This window comes from Peromyscus eremicus, chromosome 3, assembly GCF_949786415.1.
Source record: "Peromyscus eremicus chromosome 3, PerEre_H2_v1, whole genome shotgun sequence".
Classification (NCBI taxonomy): Eukaryota; Metazoa; Chordata; class Mammalia; order Rodentia; family Cricetidae; genus Peromyscus; species Peromyscus eremicus.
Window position 1 is genome coordinate 17017680 of NC_081418.1, and position 20126 is coordinate 17037805.

A 20126-nucleotide genomic window follows, 5' to 3' on the forward strand; every position below is an offset into this window, starting at 1 on the left:
TGTATGAACAAAGATCTGGGGCAGAGATGAAAAATCCAGAGAGGTGGGATGCCCTTTCTGCACCATCCAGGCACAATGTGACAAGTTTCTAATACCAAAATGTTTGTGATTTAAAAATACCACTTAAAGCAGGGCAGTGGTGGTGCGTGCCTTTAGTCCCAGCACTCGTGAGACACAAGCAGGTGGATCTTTGTGAGTTCGAGGGCAGCCTGGTCCCCAGGACAGCCAGAGCTACACAGAGAAACCCTGTCTCAAAACCAAAAAACCAACTAACAAAAAATAAAACCCCCCCAAAAACAATGCCCCCCAAAACCCAGAATGAACAACCAAAACACCTACTAAGAAATAAGCCCAAAACAGATGACAATAATGAAGTTGAACTCTATATGTTAAAAATTCTGAAGAGTAGATAGATTCCAGTTTAAGACAGCTGTATTTTCCTTGAACAAAGCTAATTGGGGAGGGGGGATCTTTTTTTTCTTCCAAAAGCAAAACCCTCAAAACTATTTTCACTTTATCACATGGATACTAATCCAAAATGGAGTAGGCCATGGCAAATGAGTTCGATTTCTAGGCCCCAGCAAAAACCCGCCTTTTGAACCTTGTTCAAAGGCAAGGCAGAGCTCACTGTCACAGTGAGACCTAGGACAGGCCTTGTCTGCTGCTCTGAGCCCAGCTCAAGCTTTGGCCACACTGGTAACACACCCCAGTGCTTTAACAATGAGGCACAGAACATTCTCCCAGCCTAGCTTTTTTTTTTTTTTTTTAATCTTGCTTTTGAAAAAAAAATTCTGTTTCTCAAGATACTGAATCAGAAGAATGTAATAAATGTATTAAGAAAAAAAAGAATGACTCCCAACCCCCAAAGCTCTCAGGAAGGGCATCTAATTATTCTATTCAAGATAATCACATGTATTATTCAGCTACAAAGAATTCAGTAAGGCTTCAGAATATATAAACACCATCTGAAGCCTGTCCTACTGTGTGAAACATCAGACATTCTTTCAAAGTTCCACGCTGAAACACGATCTAGTTTCTATACACATGCACCTGAAACGTGACTGAACACACAGCTACACTCCCCCAAAGCTGCTCTCTACGCCTTCTAATCACTAGGGCACTAAATTCGAGCACAAGGCAAAGGTGGCATGGAGTAGAAGGGACTGAGAGAGAATAGCAAGGTCCAGCTGTTTATGATGCCCAGGCCAGGCTGGCTCTGCAGAAAGCAGAACTGAGCACAAGGCACCAGAGAAAAGTACACCCTGCGGATGGAGAGAGAGAGAGAGATCACTTTAGAAAGTAAACAGTTACCTCTAAAAGGAGGAAAAGCCGTCTTCCTCTCCTCGGACACTGCACTGACAATGTACTCTACAGGAATGTAAAACACTCAGTGCCCGCTGACAGCAACCTCTACACTGGTGACACACAGAACAGTACTGCCCAAGTGACCTCATGACAGCAGGCGGGAAGACTTCACTAAGAAGATGTAGGAGGACCCTGTTCGGATTGCAGAACTGGAGCCATAAGCCATAAACAAGGTCATTTGCAAAGCATCAGTGAGACAGTGAGCAGGCAGGTGTGGTGTGGGGGGCAGCTGGGCAGTCTGTCCTTAGTCAGGCAACACGTATTAGACGTGCTGGCACTAGAGAAGGTGGGCACTATACACATAAGGCAGACCGTGGCAAGTGCACGGTGGAAGTATGGGGTGGCAGGTGTGGAGACCTAAATGACATGCTTGTCTCTAGTCAGAACCAATTCCCTAAGACAAAGAACAAAATACCAAGAAACACAAAGGAAATAACAACATTTCAAACCAGAAAATACAGGCCTTCTCTATCTTTAAAATGTATTTGAGGTACACTCCCTAAATCTATTGCAAGTAATAAAATGCTTATAAGGCCTTTCCGAAAAGAAACAATTGAGTACTGTACTATATATAGGACTTAGGACAAGTAAATTCAGCTTTCCAAAGAGCAAACAGAAGGATGCATGCTTAGAAAAAGTCTCTTAAAAGATACTAGGGGTTTTCTCCTCCCTTTTTCTTTCTCGTTTTTGTGGCGTCTACAACTTTATCGTTTACTGCTAGCAAAAGCTTCTGGACAGAAAGGAAATGCCGAGGATGTAGACTCACCTTTCTAACTGAGAGGACTACACTGCTGAGTCACCTTCACTGAACAAGCCCTTGTTCCTATCAGTCATTTTAGTTCTTAAAATTCAACTATTCTTGTTGTCTACAAAATGTAACACTTAGGAGATCAGGGATCTCTCTCTCACACACACTCACAAGTACCAAGGCAGGCCCAGCAGCTGCAGAGGGATGACATCATAACTCAGCTGGGCCTGGATTACCCATCCCACACTGGCAGCATTCAAGGTTAGGAAATGAAACGGCAGCACAATTGGTCAGCAGCTTCTCTTCTTCTGGAAGTTTTCCAGGCTCTTGAAACAGACAGACAAACAAACAAGTGAACGAACATAAAGCTGCAATGACTCTTGCATTGATTTCTGAACAGTAAACTAGGTGGTGTCCTTGGTGGAGCAGAACCCATCCAGAAGCCGGCAGCTGGAAGGTCCACAGACAGCAATCTTCGACTGCTCTGCAAGCCTTGCTGAGGGGACTCGCCAGCTACCAACATGCTTCGATGACCAGCTCATGGCATCCCCGGGGAACCTCAGGCTGTGTTCAGCTCCGAGGTGCTCTGGGTGGGAGACAGGTGGGTGTGCAAGCTGTCCTTGTACCTCTCCAGGTCTTGGAAGTATGGGTGGTTCAGGGCGCCATAGGCAGATATTCTTTTAGCTGGATTAAATGTCAAGCATTTCTGCAATAAAGAAAGCATTTTATCAGAAACATATCAAGGTGAATAATGTGCTTATACATTGGACCTCGGGGCAAGCCTTGGAAAAGGTGGCCTCTAAACCTCTAACGGTTCTGCTTTAGGAAGAAAGTCACCAGTATGAGAATGAACTAAAGCACCCCAAACAATAAATACTGCTTCTGTTAAAAAAATTTAATTTCATTGCCAAATAACTGACTTAAAAATCACCTTACAGAATCACACCTTTTTCAAGGGTTGGTAGGCTGGGAGGAACAGCCTTACCTTCATTGAAGTTACCCTCGACCATTAACTGACCTAGGCCTTCAGGGTATCCCGTGCTTCCATGAGAAAAACATATGGCAGGAACCTGCTGCCTCTCTGGCCTGGGCAGCAGAATGAGATAGAAACACAGAGAAGAGCAGGTTTTGACCCACAGTCTGAATCAGGTAATAAGGGCTCTTCACTCAGGAGGTTAGCAGCAGACTTCTTACTCACAGGGCTCTGACGACAAGGACAGTCCAGAAAGAAGGGCCTTCCGAGTTCCCAAGGGCAGCACAGTATACACAACGTCGATAATTAGGGAGTTTGAGAGTACAAAAGTACTTATTTTTTAAAAAAGTCCTACATTTGAAGCATGTGTGTGTTTGTGTCTGTGTGTGGGAATGTGCACATGGGTGCAGGTACCTGTGGAGGCCAAAAGAGAGTGCTGCTTGGAGTTGGGAGTTACAAGCTCATTTGAAGCATGTGTGTATTTGTGTCTGTGTGTGGGAATGTGCACATGGGTGCAGGTACCTGTGGAGGCCAAAAGAGAGTGTTGCTGGAGTTGGGAGTTACAAGCTGTGGTAAGCTGCCTGCCATGGGTGCTGGGAACTCAACCTGAGCCTTCTGCAAAAGCTGTGCATATTCTTAAGAACCGAGATATCTCTCCAGCCCCAGAATCTGATTTTCAGTGGGATTTTTCATATGTGCATGGCACCCTAAATGCTTATTAAATAAATCAATAACTAGAAGTACCGTTACTTGGTTCCTTTGGGGAAAACACCTGCATAGATGTGAGTCTCAAGTTGCTTCAAGTCTCACGAACTTTAAACAAGTAAACATGTTTACTTGTCAAGAAGCCTGTGCCCAAGGAATCCAGAGTCTTCTAACACTGCATCCAAACATGCATTCAAAACTTTGTGTTAAGAGTTGGAGTAGAAAAGACATTCCAGAATCAAAAGCCACCAGCTGGAAACAAAAATCCACAGGAAGACTACAGCCTCTCATACCATGTGGTTGTGGCATACGATGCTGTTTGTCTAAATGGGCACAGGCCAACTACATCCCGGGAACTTACCAGAAGTAGGTCTTTGCCTAGTTCATCAATATCTGTCACAAACTTCTCGATGGGTTGGGCAGATTTGGAATGAAAAGCCTGCCTGGGAAGGGCAACATCCCTGGGCCAGTCTTCTTCTCCTGGGAGTCCAATCACACTACAGATGAACAGAAGTGAATGTGAACATTGGCAGTCAAGTGAAGGGCTTCCTCACCAAATCCTAGAGCAGGTAAACACCATGGGGCAGGTGCAGGCGACAGGAGCTCCAGGAGAACCTCGCCTCATGGCGGAAAGGAATTCTCACTTAACCTACTGCTCTGTACAGGGCAGGCACACGGTACAATCTCAGACACTATGGAGTTCTCTGGCAGGAATGAGCAGCGTCCCTGGCAAGCAGACACTAATGGGAGGTGTGTGGATGGGACCTGTGTAGCCAGGGGCCAGTCCTAGTGTAGTGACGAGGCAGGGCCTGCTACTCTGAAGACAGACACTTGGATATACAGGGTCCTCCTCTACGCCCGATGACGCTCTGCTCTGTGTTGATAGACCAGCTTTGCGAAGACGGGTTTTCATGATGCCCGCCCAGCATGGCTTATTAACACGTTCCTTTGGCCAAGTTTTTAAATTAAAGAGTAATTTTCTAAACGATTATGTAAATTAGACTCAAAAATAAGGTTAAAAAGTATGTCGGTCCTATCTTATGCAAGCACTATTTAGTGGTATCCCGAAGTGAGGAACAGCCAATTAAAAGGGTGTCATTTAGGTTTCCCCCCTGACAACCATTCTGGGATCAGAAATGTGGAGGGAATAGCAAGCCATAAAAAGAGCTTTGGGAATAGGCAGATGTGGCTTCAAATTCAGCACCTGCCCTTAACTGACAAGTGAGGACAAATTACATGACAACCATGAGCTCTGGGGTCTTTACGTACGTGACAGTGGTAATTTATGGTTATATGAGGGATGGTGGTAATTTATTGAAGCTGCATACTACAGTGCCTGGCACACGGTACATGCAGCCAACACCCATTTGTTACTTATTATTGGTAGGCTGGTGGCTCTGAATAATTTATACATATGTAGTATTATTTCTAGTTTATGTATAGATCATACATAAATATATCTATTATTTATAGTTTATGGTAAGTGTATTTGGACAGTACATAGACTCTGAGTAACTGTGAACTGAAAAACAAAAACATGGTTTAGTAGACAGGGAATACAGTTGCAGATACTGATCCAAATTGTTTGAACCCTAGTTAGAAATGGCACTGGCTTGCATTAAAATCCTCTTCTGTACTTTCTGCAGCATAGGACCAGAAGGTGTGGCCATAGACATCTTTCAAGAAGACAGATGGTAAATGTCACAGGATCTACAGGACGTTGTCACTGTTCCCATCCCACATCACAGACCTCCCTGGGAAGAGCAGATTCCCCCGCCATTCATGCAGATGCCACCAGATATGGAGGCAAGACACTAACGCTGTCCCCTATAGGCATCGGCAGCAAGCCACATAAAGGCAGACTCATGGACATACTGGAATCAATGAGCGAAATCACGACTTGTGCAACATGCAAGTGTGTTCAATAGCAAGGGCTATAATGTGAGTAACAAAAGGGTAAAAACACTATTATAACTACAAAAGGAAACACGGGGGTGTGTTTGAATAGGATGGGCTATGGCAGTGGAGGAAAAGAATACTTATTATAGACAGACTTTTGTACATTATCCTCAGCTACCTGGAAATGGATTATAATGATGCTTAGAATTTAAATTACTTTACTGGCAGCATTTTTTGAAAAGGTAGTATTTCACTGTGCAGCCCAGGCTGGCTTCAAACTCACAATCCTCCTGTCTTAAGCCTCCTGAGTATTATTAGCAGCTTTGAACATACCTATAGATTTGAAATCTTATGAATACAGCAGTCAGAGCCAAACACTTTCAGAGAAACACTATGTCTATCTATATAAGTAAATGCATATTAACTACACATAGGCGTGGATATATACGCATATATACATACATACGTAAAAATAAAACTTAGAGCCCACCCTACTGTACAAACCTGTGAGACACTTGGGTCAGGTGCACCACCTCAGTGACGGGAAGACAGAATGAGGAGAATGCCTGCCGCAGTCACACACCCAGGTCTCCTTACTCCGTACCTCGTGTTTTACTTCTATTTAATGATGCTACCTACCGCTCTTAGAAAATGCTAATGTGTGGCCTCACACCACGTCTCACTTCTGAAGCACTCGACGGTCTCTGAAAACAGAATCTGTCTACAGCTTACCTTATTAAGAGTGAGAGACTACAGGACTTTCCTTAGGGGGAAAAATCCACTTCCTGTCCAATAAAGACTGCCATGGCCCATAATGAGCACAATGAGATTGTGACAAGTTCATTAGAAAAGGCTTGCATCACATTTCACTATTTGGACAGCTGAATAGAAGCAGTCATCGTTGACATTTACACTGGAAAGCCTGTCAGGGCGCAGACTCGATAAATGGCTGTGCTAGATGGGACAGAAATAATTCCTCAAGCAGTTTATCAGTGACACTAGGGTGCAGCATTGTCCCTTTTCTGTTGAGAGGACCATTTAGAACCATGAAGCCAGCCAGAAACCAAGAAGTATAATCTAAAGGCACAAAACATACAAGGCTTTGCGGCTGCTTTTCTGCTAGCCACGTGGAGTGCCAGGCCTTGGGCAAAAGTCGAGGAGGCTTTCCCACGGGACAAGCCAAATGTCCCTTTTGGCCTACTGCACTGGCTCGTGCTCTAAGAGTACACACAGTGCTACAGGTCTGCAGACCATGCTGGGGGTGGCCAGGAATCCCAGGAGGAGTAGGCAAGGGGGGGGGGCAGGTGATGACCTCCAGGGCCCAGCAGGCAGATGCCACCAAGACAGCCTTTCCTTTCCATGAGTGTTTACTTTCCTGGGTCCCTCTTGAAGATCACATGCACACAGAACACACTGCACAGTCCCAGGGAGAATACGAGTCCAGCAGTGAACAACAGGAGCCTGCCTTGCAGAGGCAGGGCACAGAACAAAAGGGATTGGCAGAGAATGCGCCCATTTTACAGGACTGTCAGGAGGTGTTGGTGGGTGCTCAGGACCTGGGAAGTCCCCAGACAAGACCAGACCGGACCAGACCAAACCAAAACAACAATAACAAAGTAAACTACCTCCCCATCACACAAATCAAAGCCAGCAAATGTTCTTTCGGCTTCAAAGCATTGGGAACAGCTTCTAATTCCCCAAAGAACCAAGTTATCAGCTTTGGGGTGAATTCCAGGTTTGAAGCAATCACACTTAAATAGATAATTCTGTAGGGACATTGTATTTTTTTTTTTTTTTTTTTTTGCGGGGTAGAGGGAGGAGGAAGTCTTATAGATTCAAAATTCCATGAAAGTCACTTGAGATTCATAAAAATGTCACCAACCAATGATGATGGTGATGTTTAGCCAGGACCCCTATGCTCTTTCCAACCTATCTAACTTGGGGTGGGGCTCGGCAAAAGTACATTTCCAAATAGGATGCCACACAGCACACCTTGTGAGAAGAAAGGCCCCAGCTACATTCTAGCAACATGAAAGCATGCACATCCTCACATGCACAAACATGTAGACACGAATGAAGTTTGCAAATCATCACAGAGCAATGGAACGAACCTCACGTCAGTTCCATTCCTCAGGTGCAGAAGTTAAAGAAGAAAGGGTTAAGGTAGCAATTCCGAGCTGGGCATAGTGCAGTAAGCTCACCGTAGGGGGCTTCATGTGACGACATCTCACACAGTTACTCAGCCACAGTCTAAGATGAGAACCTAGGTCTCTCATTCCCTATTTTGGTGTTCTGAGAGAAAATGTGACGGGGTAGCATTTTTTGTCCTTGGCTTGGGAATGCGATGAAAAACCAACAAGAATGATCAAGGACTCTCAATGAGAACAGGATGCCTCCCTGGACAGGCTGGGAATCCTAAGCCATCAAGGGTCCCGTCTCTTAGGGGAGGTAAACTGGACGTGACCACAAGCAGACAACACATCTGCACTATGGAGCTTGCGCTTGGAGCTCAGCCCAGCATGGAGAAGCAGCAACGACCCGCCCAGGGAGCACACAAGCTTTCAGAGCACAGCAGCACGGGGCGGCTATGCGTCATGACCAGCCCTGTGAGGGGCTCTCTTCTACCCTGTCCCCACTCACCACACCAACTAGTAAGAGACTGTCTGCAGCAGCAGCTTGAGGCAAGAAAGAGAAGAGAGAAAGGAGAACATCAGAGGAAAGTCACTGCAAAACTTTTCATGTGATGGAAGACCGTAATTGTTACTTACTCCAAGATTTTTCCTAGTTGATCCACATCTGAACTTCCGCGAAAAAGAGGCCTAAAAGAGTAAAGACACGTCTTAAAAGCAGGCATTTCCTGAAGTTACGTTCCAATCATTGTCATTATCACTGTCCAGCCGAAAGCCAAATACTCTTCACCGGTGGGAGGAAGAAGAATGACACTCTCTCTCTGGTTAGGGGAGGTTTTCCATGCATTTCTCTTGCGACAGACACCCTCCTGTTGGCTGTTGACTTTTATGACTATGCACCCGGTTTCATGCCATCACAACAACGAAGCACCATGGTCTACAGGCCCAGGTCTTAAAGTTCAGTTTAACTTGCCATAGGGTGGAGCCCATCTTGGTCCCAGCCTCCCACTAAAGGTACGTGGGAGTCCTGAGGCTGTCCTCAGTGCCTTTCACACCACGCCACGCGGGTACTTCCTCCTGGGCCTCTCTCCTGTCTGTCCTGGGTCCTGTAGTGTACCACTGCTGGGTCTCTTTTCTTAACTATGCTCCTGTCCTTTCTCTTAGTATTATAGTTGCTAACCATCACATGTTCAAAAATCTGAGCTCCGGGCTTCAGAGGCAACTGTGCCCCCTTCTGAACTCAAAGCCTTCCTTATCTACAGCAACCATTTCACTAGCAACGAAATAAGCTCCCTTTGTGACATTTCTGGTGTTTTCCCAAGTAGACCAAATAGTCCTTTGAGGGTGGGGACGTCTCTAGGTTTCCCCATAAGTCTTGTCCTAATACTTTTCCTAACAGACACACAGTTACTAAAATTTGTTGTTGTTGTTGTTGTTGTTTACACCCGCAGTATACAAATAAATCTTTTTCAACTCCTTGTTCAGTGAATGGCATAAACAGCTATTTTCCTCTTTCTCTTTTAATTTTTTTATTTTTGAGTCAGAGCCTTATTGCAAAGCCCACTCTTGCCTGGAATTCATTATGTGGACTCAAGGTAGCCTCCAACTCACCACTACTACCGGCTCTATTAATATCAATCCATTTCAAATATTTATAGGTTTTTGTCAAGAACTGTATTCCTTATTATATTAGATATCAAATTTGTGTGTGTGTGTGTGTGTGTGTGTGTGTGTATGTGTGTGTGTGTGTGTTGCTGGCCACAAATCCAGAGCCACACATGTAAAAATGAGCACTCCATGACAGAGGCAGCTGCATTCCCGGCCCTTAGACAAGTTTCAGAAATAGCGAAGCAGAAAGTGAAAAAGTGATAAAACTCAAAACAACAACAACAACAACAACAACAAAACAACAACCCACAGAATTATGGACTCTTAGCAGCTGTCTTTTATAGAGTGTGAACGTTGTATCTAGCACATCTCCAAATGTTCCCCAAACAGGGTATTATTATTATTATTATTATTATTATTATTATTATTATTTTTGTTTTTTCGAGACAGGGTTTCTCTGTGTAGCTTTGCACCTTTCCTGGATCTCGCTCTGTAGCCCAGGCTGGCCTCGAACTCACAGAGATCCGCCTACCTCTGCCTCCCGAGTACTGGGATTAAAGGCGTCTGCCACTACCGTCCGGCCCAGGTTAACCAAGTTTATACACAGAGGAAGGATTACCAGCTAACCTGGTGAGCTGATTATGTGGCTATGTAACCGGGCTAGCTGCATCACCTCTCATGAAATGGGGGCCACAGAAGCTGGTGAGAAATTACTTTTGAATATCACAGAACTGCTTAACATCAATATTCTGGCCACAGCTATTGAGAAGAAAGCAAAATAGGCTATCTTGAATGGATGCCTCCTCTCCTACGCAAAGGCCTAAGTCTATCTCTTGTTCTGGGGTGCATGTCTTAGGCTATTACAGACTCATAAGCCAGAGAAGGGTCATAGGTACAAGAGAAATGGTCCCCTCTCAGTTTAAGATGATGGCAAGCAGGTGAGGGCCCCACTTCCTGCTTTGTAAAACGGCATGGCTGCCTTCTTGCTCCCTCAAGACCCAATTGAAACAGAAGGTGTTGTAGAATATTATTTTAGAGTGTGTTACTTTTCTTTATGTTGCATTTGTTTAACTCTAAAGCTGTGTTACTGTGCCTGTGTAAAACACTTGATGGCCTAATGAAGAACTGAACAGCCCATAGAAAGGCAGGAGGAAGGACAGGCGGGGCTGGCAGGCAGAGAATATATAAAAGAAGAAATCTGGGAGGAGAGAGAAGAGATGGAGGAGTGAAAAAAGAGGGAGCCGGAGAAGGAGGGGGACATCAGATGCCAGCCACCCAGCTACAGAGCAAGCCACGGAGTAAGAGTAAGGTTTACAGAGAATGGGAAGAGTCCAGAGACAAAAGGTAGATAATTTAAGAAAAGCTGGCTAGAAACTAAGCCAAGCTAAGGTCGGGCACTCATAAGCAATAAGAACCCTCCGTGAGTGATTTATTTGGGAGCTGGGTGGTGGGTCTCCTAAAATAGAACAAAAGAAGAAATAAAAAACAACATTTTGGCGTACCAACTTGGGGCTCGAACATCCACCTAGAGCCTGAGAAAGCTGAACAACAGCAAAAAAGGGACGCGTCTCCTGTAAGAGTTTCTGCCAGGCAGTCTCTGCCGGTCACTGAGCCCTTGAAGAGCTAGTACGTCAAGTAGGAACAAAAAACTAAGTAAAAATGCCTGCTGCAGTGCAAGCATTGGCGGTCTAGAGCTCTAGGATGGGTGATGCAGTTCCTGGTCAGACAAACCTCCAACTGGCCTTGAGCTTCAGGCTTGGCTTTCAGGACCTGGGAAGTGGGAGGAGCTGGCTGAGAGCCCCACCAGGAGAATCCGGGTGTAGGTCAGCAGTTTAAAGGTTTGCTCCTACGGTCAAAAAAGGCTGAAGATACACGCTAAGAGAGATCCAGATAAACCTCTAAACAGGTTACAGCACGTTTAACAATGTGCATAGCTTAAGAAAAGGAAAAGGGTATAGTCACAGATTTACAAAATAAAGTCTTTAAAGAGAGAATAAAAGAAAAAAAAGCCATGTAAGATGGGAAATACACAGGCAGTCTGGATGCTGTATGTTATTGTGTTGACTTTGAAGTTTTTTGATTGTTGAAAAGCAAAGGACAGCTACAAAGAGACCTGGAATTGAAAGAGGGACTGTTGAAATAAACCAGCCTATATGCTTTAGGAGTGCCTAAAAAAGTGCCTTAAAAAGTCAAAAAACAGATCTGTCAAATGGAGATCAAGGGGCAGAGACTTTTAAGTTTTTGGCTTAGTATCTTTTGTGGGGAGAAATGAGGTGAACGTGGCTGGATCTTTGTTATTGAGACAGAGCTGAGCTGGAAGGAAGAAACAAAGAAGCAGAAGGACAGAGAGAAGTAGAGGTGGCCAGACAGACAAACCAGATGAGGCTCACATTACCCCAGACTCAATCTCAACCCATTGCCTGAAAACCACCGTCCGTCCCAGAATTCCTAAGATGCCTTAGAGAGGTCCTACATGAAGAATGAAGGTGGACAGGGATTTTCAATGGAAATCAGTGGGACAAATGCACACAAGAGAAAAAAATGACGTAATTTCTTCATTTTTAAAGGAGCCACAAAGCAAAGCCATTTTGTCTTTTTTTTTTCTTCTGGGTCACACTCGTGCTAATTCTTTTAAATGTATTATTTAAAAATAAAATCAACAGTAGAGATACTTTGTTAAAAGTAGCAAATCTGAAGACTTTTTTTTTCAAAGTTTCAAATATATTTCTTTCGTACACATTTTTTTTTTCTGGTTAAATAATGAAACATGAAGATAACTACTTTCTAAGACTAACATGTAAGAAAAAAATCATTTTTTATTACACAGGACATTTCCAAAGCTCGAGAGTTTTAGACATTTCCTTATGATTATCACAAACTACATTGACTTGATGACTTTCCAACAGGTTAAGCATACACTTACATAACAGCACCACACCCTTCTGCTAAAGGTACTGGCTGGCTCTGCCTTTCACGGGCCCATTTCTAATTTTATGTCTGCTTTTCCTATCACGCAGCTTGGGATACTGCTTTTGCTTTATAAGATTGTTTCTATAGTCGCCTCTTTTCTTTCTTTCCTTTTTAAAAAAAGTTTCGACACTATTTATCAGACACTCAATCTGCAAAGAAGAATTCTAAATTACTCTGCAAGTGAACACAGCATGAAGCTAAGCTCAAGTGCTTTGGAAGCATCCCCTTTAAGCCTTTTTAAGGTTTACATGCATTTTCATACTGTAACCTGCATTCCGTGATAAATCACTGAACATTTACACCAAATCAACCAGAGGAGCATCGGGCGGGTCTTCTGATTAGTCACCTGACAGGTGCCTCTTCCTCGCTTTCGTCCCCCGGCTTGCTTGCCTCCACAAGAGGAAGCTTTTGCATACTACCGTGAACTTGCAAAGCTCGAAAGAACAATTCTGTCCTAGGACCCCCTAGTTGTTGTAGTAGATCTATTCTTTCAGCTTGTGACAACTCGTGCCCCGGGGACAATGCAGCCCTCCAATTATGTCTCACCTGTACGCCAACACCAAGCCACTAACACTGTTAATTCACATGGATGTAACAGCTTCTCCCTGACCCCAGCGTGGCTTTTCCCCAGCTCTTTCAGACATGACTCGATCTGCACGAACTATTTATTTATTCACTGCTCAAGCCATCACACAGAATGGGATCAAACTTTATTCAATGCCACACATAAACAAGCTGCTGAAAACACTCTTGCCAGCTCTGAAAGGAGCACAGCTGTTTCATGAATGATAGCATAACAAAAGCGAAAATAAAAAAGTAATCTGAAAAATCCCTTTTATGGTATACTCTCAAATAAAGGAAAAAGATAAATGATAGTTTCTGCTAGCCCAAAATTGTATTATTATTCATCAGTCCTGTGTACCCCTCACTTCTGTGCATATGTGGCTATAATCTACCTTATATATGTTTCTTGAGATGACTGCAGTAATTTTTTTTAGTTTTGAATATGTATGTACATATATATGTCTGTACATATATGCACATATACATAATCTCTTCTTAATGAGGTACAGATGTGAAAACTGTTAGAGCAAGACTTGGTAATCAATAGGAGCTCAGTAAACACAGAAGGAAGGAATACATATTTAAAACAATAAATAGCATATACTGATAAAGTGGAAAGTATAGCTACAGAAAACACACCACAGTCATGGTCTACGCTATGAATGGCCGAGGAGATGGCTTGGTGGGTAAAGGGCTTGCTCTATAAGCACGAGGTCCTAAGTCCTGGAACCCATAGGAAGCCTGGTCCAGGGGTGTCAAATGTCATCCCATTGGGTCCAGCGCTTCAGTGTTGAGATGGGAAGCAGAGAAGGAAACTCCCCTAAAATCTGTGGGCCAGCAAGCCTGTGTAGGCATCAGTGAACAACAGAGACCTGTCTTAGACATGGTGGGGAAGGCAAGGACCAATACTCAAGTGACCCTCTGACCTCCACATGTTCTCACCCACCCTGGCACGATGAATTTTTTTTTTTTTTGCATGAATTCTTTCACTTGTACATAGGGATCATTTCCTATTTTGCCCCCCCCCCCCCCGCCCCGCCCCACACCTTTTTTGTTTTGTTTTTTGAGACAAGGTTTCTCTGTGTAACAGCCCTGACTGTCCTGGAACTCACAAAGATCCGCCTGCCTCTGCCTCCCGAGTACTGGGATCAAAGGTGTGTGCCACCACCACCCAGCTCTTTTCCTATTTTGAACTCCCACATGAGCTAGGGCTTTGTCATGTCACACTTTGAAATGAACTTATTTGTCAATATTTGTGTATGTGTAGATAATGCCTGGAAATTGGATATTACTATAACATCTATTTTGGGGTGTAGGATCTCACAAATGCCAAGTATGTACTCTACCACCAAGGTATACTACACCATTTGTAATGATTTTTATGAATAATATTTTTGACTTACTTTCAAGTTCTTCTGTTAAGATATTCCTTTCTTCGCTTCATAACAGTTAATGTGAAAACTCTGGTTTTGAAACGACATTATTTATTTATTATTTATTATTTATTCATTTAGGGTGTGTATACATTCAGGCCACAGTGAACGTGTGGAGGTCAGAGGGCAGCTTTTAGGAGCTGGTTCTCTCCTTCCGGCCCGCGGGTGCTGGAGACCAAATTAAGGTCATAGGTTTGGCAACAAGCATCTTTACTCACTACACATCTTTGCTAGCCCTGAAATCCTTTATGAAATAAACAAATTTCATTTATATAGCTGAGCATTTTTTTTTCCTACTACGAGGAGAGTATTGCAAAATCCAACGGCAAAAATGCATTCCTTTCAAACTACAGTGAAGTCAATTCTGGGGCACCACCATGTCAAAACAAACACTTTTTGGTGTTTAGTGGCAAGGATTCTCCTCAAGCCTCTCTTGAAATTTTCTCTACGCATCGTCCTTTCTGTTAATATATACATGTATCTTTTTGGTGGTGCTGGGAATTAAACTTGGGGACCTCACAAGTGCTAAACAAGCAGTCTACCACTGTGCTGCCTTTCCAGCCCAGTGCTTAAAGGATGTTTGTTAGCTGGAGAAAAGACAGGCTGTACTGGAAACACCCAACTCAACCATTTCTCCCTAAATGACTTTAGGAAAGTCCCTTGGCCTGTTTTATTCTCAGCTGACTCATTTGTAAATGCAGACAGTAACTCCTACTTCATAGGATCCACTAAGTGATACTTTATCATATGCTAGAATGCCCAGCTCCAAAACAGATCCAGAAGTGGTAAACACACGCACGCACGCACGCATGCACGCGCGTGTGCACACACACACACACACACACACACACACACTCCTCTTGCTCCTGGTCCACATTATACTGGATGATAAAGGGCTTCAGATGGGAGAGAAGCAGGGAAAGAGGCCGGGCGTGGTCACACACATCTGTAATCCAAGCACTCAAGTTTGAGGCCAGCCTGGTCTAGAGTTCCAGGCCAGGCAAGCCTACATAAGTTAGACTCTGTTTCATAAAATAAAAAAAAAAAAAAACTAAGAAAGAAAGAAAAAAGCAAATAAAAAACAAACAAACAAACACCCCTCCCACGTTTCTACAGGGAGCTCTCTCATATTTAAGCCTAGTAGTCTTTTCTCTGGGTTACTACGTATTTATTAGCCACATTAAAGATCTTGTAACTAATCCAAGAAAGAATGCTACTTTTCCTAAAGAGAGCTCTTGAAGTCTGAACTGGCAAAACCACCTCCTCTTCTGTATGCAGTTTTGCAAAAGTCCTCAAGCACCACAGAGTAAGCCTGTGATCAGCGAGCTTCCCTGGGTCAAATTACAAAGGGACAAGTTTCAGATTAACGTCCTTTTAAACAAACAACTAAGAAGAGCAAACAGATACCACTGGCAAACTCGATGAAACAACGTTTAGAAGAGGGTGTTCCCTAGTACATGAGTGTACGTGGGCATGTCCGTTACAGAAAGGAAATGATTCATGCATAATGGAAGATGAAAGATTTAATTCATAAATTCTTCCATTGTACTGAACAGGCACGGAAGCCAGGGGTCACCCTATGGAACACCTCTGTAACCTGCATCTGAACTGTGGCCACGCTTCGGCTGCTGCCTTCCTTGATGGGTGGAGGAATTTTCCACGCCCATAAAGTGACCTTTCTCAAAATATTACCTTCCTATTTTATACGTGCTCTATATTCCCTTCTATAGTTGTTATCTAAGAAAGTTAACTTCCCACTGTACAGTTACCAGCTACTCAAATCAGCAGATTCAACAGAAAAAGCAACTCATGGGTTTGCCTAATAAATACTAATCAAGTGATAATCCACTTAGCACATAAGGCTCTAACTTGCAGGCAGAGACAAAAAACCCTTGCTACAGAATACACTGTGATATTTTAAATTCTGCAACATTATATGCTCTTTATGTATAAAGCTTTTAGAGGGACTATAGAAGTGGCTCTGTGGTACGTGCTGCCCTTGGGCTTGGTCCCAAGTGCCTGTAAACTCTAGTTCCAGGGGACCTGAGGCCCTCACCAGGCCTCTGTGGTTTCCTGCACAAACATGGTGCACATACACACACACACACACACACACACACACACACACACACACACAGAGTCATAAGTAAAAGTAAATTAAAAGATAAAGTGCTTAGGATACACATAATCGTTATTTGAACTACACGGTTAGTTTACACATACAACCAATTTATTGAAATGTAAACATATATTTATGAACATTAATATTTACCCTAAGAATCTTTGCTCCCACAGGAGAAGAGATAAAGAAATGCCTGGTTACACAGAGATGTCTACGTCATGTTAGTGATGAAGCCCCCACACTCTGCAATGATTTAACACTTACCCTACATGTGGAAGTGGCCTGATTAGCCCTCTTTTACAGACGGAAATGAACTTACCTGAGGAAACAGCTTAGGAAGTGGATAGGGTGGGCTCTGTGATGTCAACAGACAGCAAAACAGAAGCAGTGCTTTAGAGAGACTAGTTTGGCCAGGGTTCACCGAGTTAGTTGTGGGGAGAAGACTACGCCAAGGTGAGGGGAGACGGATGGTTCAGCGCTTAAGATCACTGACCGATGTTCCAGAAGACTAGGGTTCAATTCCCAGGCAGTCTGGAGTCTGATCGTGCCAGGATTTCAAAAAAAAAAAAAAAAAAAAAAAAAAAAGGGAAGACTACGCCAGGGCAGACTACTGGCAGGTCAGTGCAGAGAGAGACAAAAAGGGCCTAAGTTGGCAGGATGAGGCAGTGTGGAGAGATGGAGAGACACTTGATATAAGACGATCTGAAGAAATACTGAGCCTGACTTGGGAGAAGAAGCAGGGTTTTAAGTTGGTCGTGTTTTTTTATAGCTACGCAGAATGACACAGAAGTGTGTGTGTATGTGTACATGTGTTGGTGTGAGTGTGTGACGCCCATGGCGATCAGAAGAGGGCTTGGTATCCTTTAGAGCTGGAGTTAGAGTTGGTTGTAGCCACCCCCCATGGTGTGGGTGCTGGGAAATGCACTCAGATCCTTTGCCAGAGGAGGACATGCTCTTATCTCTAGAACCATCTTTCTAGCAACTAACAAAATTAATTTTAGCTATATGTTTTATAATTAAAATGTGCAAGACAGTTTATTAAACAATTGAAGAATGAGTACTGTGAAAACCAAGAAGTTAGGCATGCTCAGGTATATACCCTATGGAACTGAAAACACATGTCTATACAAAGATTTGTGCATGAATGGCCATAGCATATCATTCCTAATAAGCAAAAGTAGCAACAACCTAAATGTCCATCATCTGATGAATATAACAGCTATGTGATGAAATACCATTTAGCCATAAAACAGGCAGGTGACCTTTGAAGCTATTATGTTCAGTAAAAGCATCTAGACACAAAAGAACACATATAGTATGGGTCTGTTTATATCGATACATATGGATACAGATCTACAAAACCATAAGCTAGAGCTGTGGTTGTCTAGAACTGGGTTCACTGGGTAGTTGACTATATGACAGGTACAATATCTATGTCTCCGAACAGCTTAAATCCTACTCTCAAAGTGATGCTTAGGAATGAAGGTCTCTGGTCGTGAACTGGATCATGAGTGGGGCTAGCCAGTGCCCTTAGGGAAGTCCTTCAGGGACCCTCACCATGCTGCCCTATGAAGATATGCTGAGAAGACTGCCCAGAAGGAAGTGGCCCTCAGACACGGAATCTTCTGGCTCTTTACCTTGGATGTCCTAGACCCCCCAACTATGAGAAATAAATTTTGTTGTTTGTAATCCATCAAGTTCTGCATCTTGTTACAACTGCTTTAGCTGCCTGACACAGACTGTGAATGGGCACCGAGTTTCCCTCTGGGTGATGAAAATGTTCTGAAATGCAATGTGGTGATGGCGGAACGTGGCAGTGAACCCACGCGACATAATCGAAATGTTACAGTTTATACTAGTGGATTGTTTAATATGTAGCATCAACCAGTTAAAATAAATAGTTAAGAAATTATATTTCTAAGCAAATATTATACAGATTCTTGGCAGAAAACGACTTCTGGCCTAAGTACAAGACAAGTTTAAGCACATAGTAGGGAAATAAATAGTGACGAACACATATTTTTACCACACAGTCAGAGCCTTCACCTGCTGACACAGTTCTGAATAACGTAAGAATGTAGTGAATCTCTACTATCTGAAGTACCATTCATTTAGGAGTCAATAATAAAATAAAATAATAAACTCCTGCCTCAACAAAAGGCACTGTTCCGATACCACTCCCTATTGCACTCTGCACTGCCCACGCCTGTGCTTGCCCACTTGTACTAATTTCTTGTTGACTGGTGTCTACACCATCGCAAGCTCTGCCTTAGGACTAGCTTTTACAAGCCTCCGCGTCTACAGCATCTACTACCCAGTTCCGTGTCCACAAAGGAGCTCGCCAAGCACATACAGGGCGGCAGCTGCTCATCTCCTCACAAAGGTTTTCCCCCTTCTCCATCAACTTAAGTTCCTTGTTTCAAAATCGGCTGCTATCTTGGTTTTTCAAGTTCACACACTCAAGTGTGAACACGTGTATTTGCGTAAGTATGTACATACGAGTGGAAATGCACAGAGAAACAAAACTGGATTTGACTTAACGTCAATGTACACTTTAGTCAGCCTGAACAAGGCACTAGATAATATTTGCCGGGAAATAATGAGTATTTAAAAACTGGGGCTCATTCACAATTATTATCCTAAGTCAGAATTTTTGCCAAAACCATCAGAAGCAGCAAGCAGGCATGCAGGATGGAGCTGTGCCTTGGTGCTGACCTCACACAGGCAGGCAGGCAGGCAGGGATGGACTGCTTGGAAGGCCAAGGGAGAGAAACACGAAGGAAAAAGTACAGCAAAGGCACAGTAAGGAGTAACAGATTAGAGAGGGGAGGGGGAGAAAGGCATCTGAAGGAAAACAGTCGGAAAGGAAGAAAGCCCCGAATAAAAAGGAAGGAATGAAGCAGAGATGGGGAAATGTTCCATGAGGAAAGGGAGATGACACTCACAGGGAGGAGGTGTGTGCTGGCATCTCAGTACTTAGGAGCATTGCGAGTTTGGTAACTGCCATAAAAATAAATCACTGAATGAATTTTTTCCTGGTACCAGATGTGGTAATTTATTGTTCTGCAAAGGACTCACACTGACTAGAGTATGGGGAATGTGGTGGTGGTGGAGGGGAATTGAGAATGAGCAAGGGCACACATACGAGCTTAAGGAAGAGGGGTATCCCATTGCTTTGAACTCAAACTGGAGAATCAAAATTAAACCAGAAATCATTAATTCACTCGAGCAAAACCCCCAAATTAGTATATTTACTGAGTCAACTGTCCATATACCTGAATAGAAAGACCAAGTAATCACTAAGAGAAAAAGTCACTGGGAATGATTCTAACACACCTTCTGTGTGTAGCAGCGGAGAACTGAGCTTAACTAGCGGCGTATACCACTGGTAGCAACTACATGCACAAGGGATGTTTTCTCCCTCTGACTGGCTGACTGCAAAGCAATAAACTAGTATATCCACCTAATGATGACATTCCCATTATGGGAATGGAAATAAATGGCTGGGTTTTTTTTTTTTTTTTTTGTCTTGTTTTGTTTTTCGAGACAGGGTTTCTCTGTGTAGTTTTGGTGCCTGTCCTAGATCTTGCTTTGTAGACCTCGAACTCAC

General features: G+C 43.5%; 1 protein-coding gene across 1 annotated transcript in view; it reads right to left on the reverse strand.

The window, feature by feature from the left end:
* Positions 1-567: 567 nt before the first annotated feature.
* The window catches only part of Cdk6 (cyclin dependent kinase 6), a 198008-nt gene continuing 178449 nt past the window's right edge, over positions 568-20126 (reverse strand). The window contains 3 exon segments of the mRNA XM_059257338.1: positions 568-2819; positions 4153-4288; positions 8459-8509. Of these exon segments, the coding sequence (XP_059113321.1) occupies positions 2673-2819; positions 4153-4288; positions 8459-8509 (334 nt within the window). The 3' untranslated portion in view covers positions 568-2672.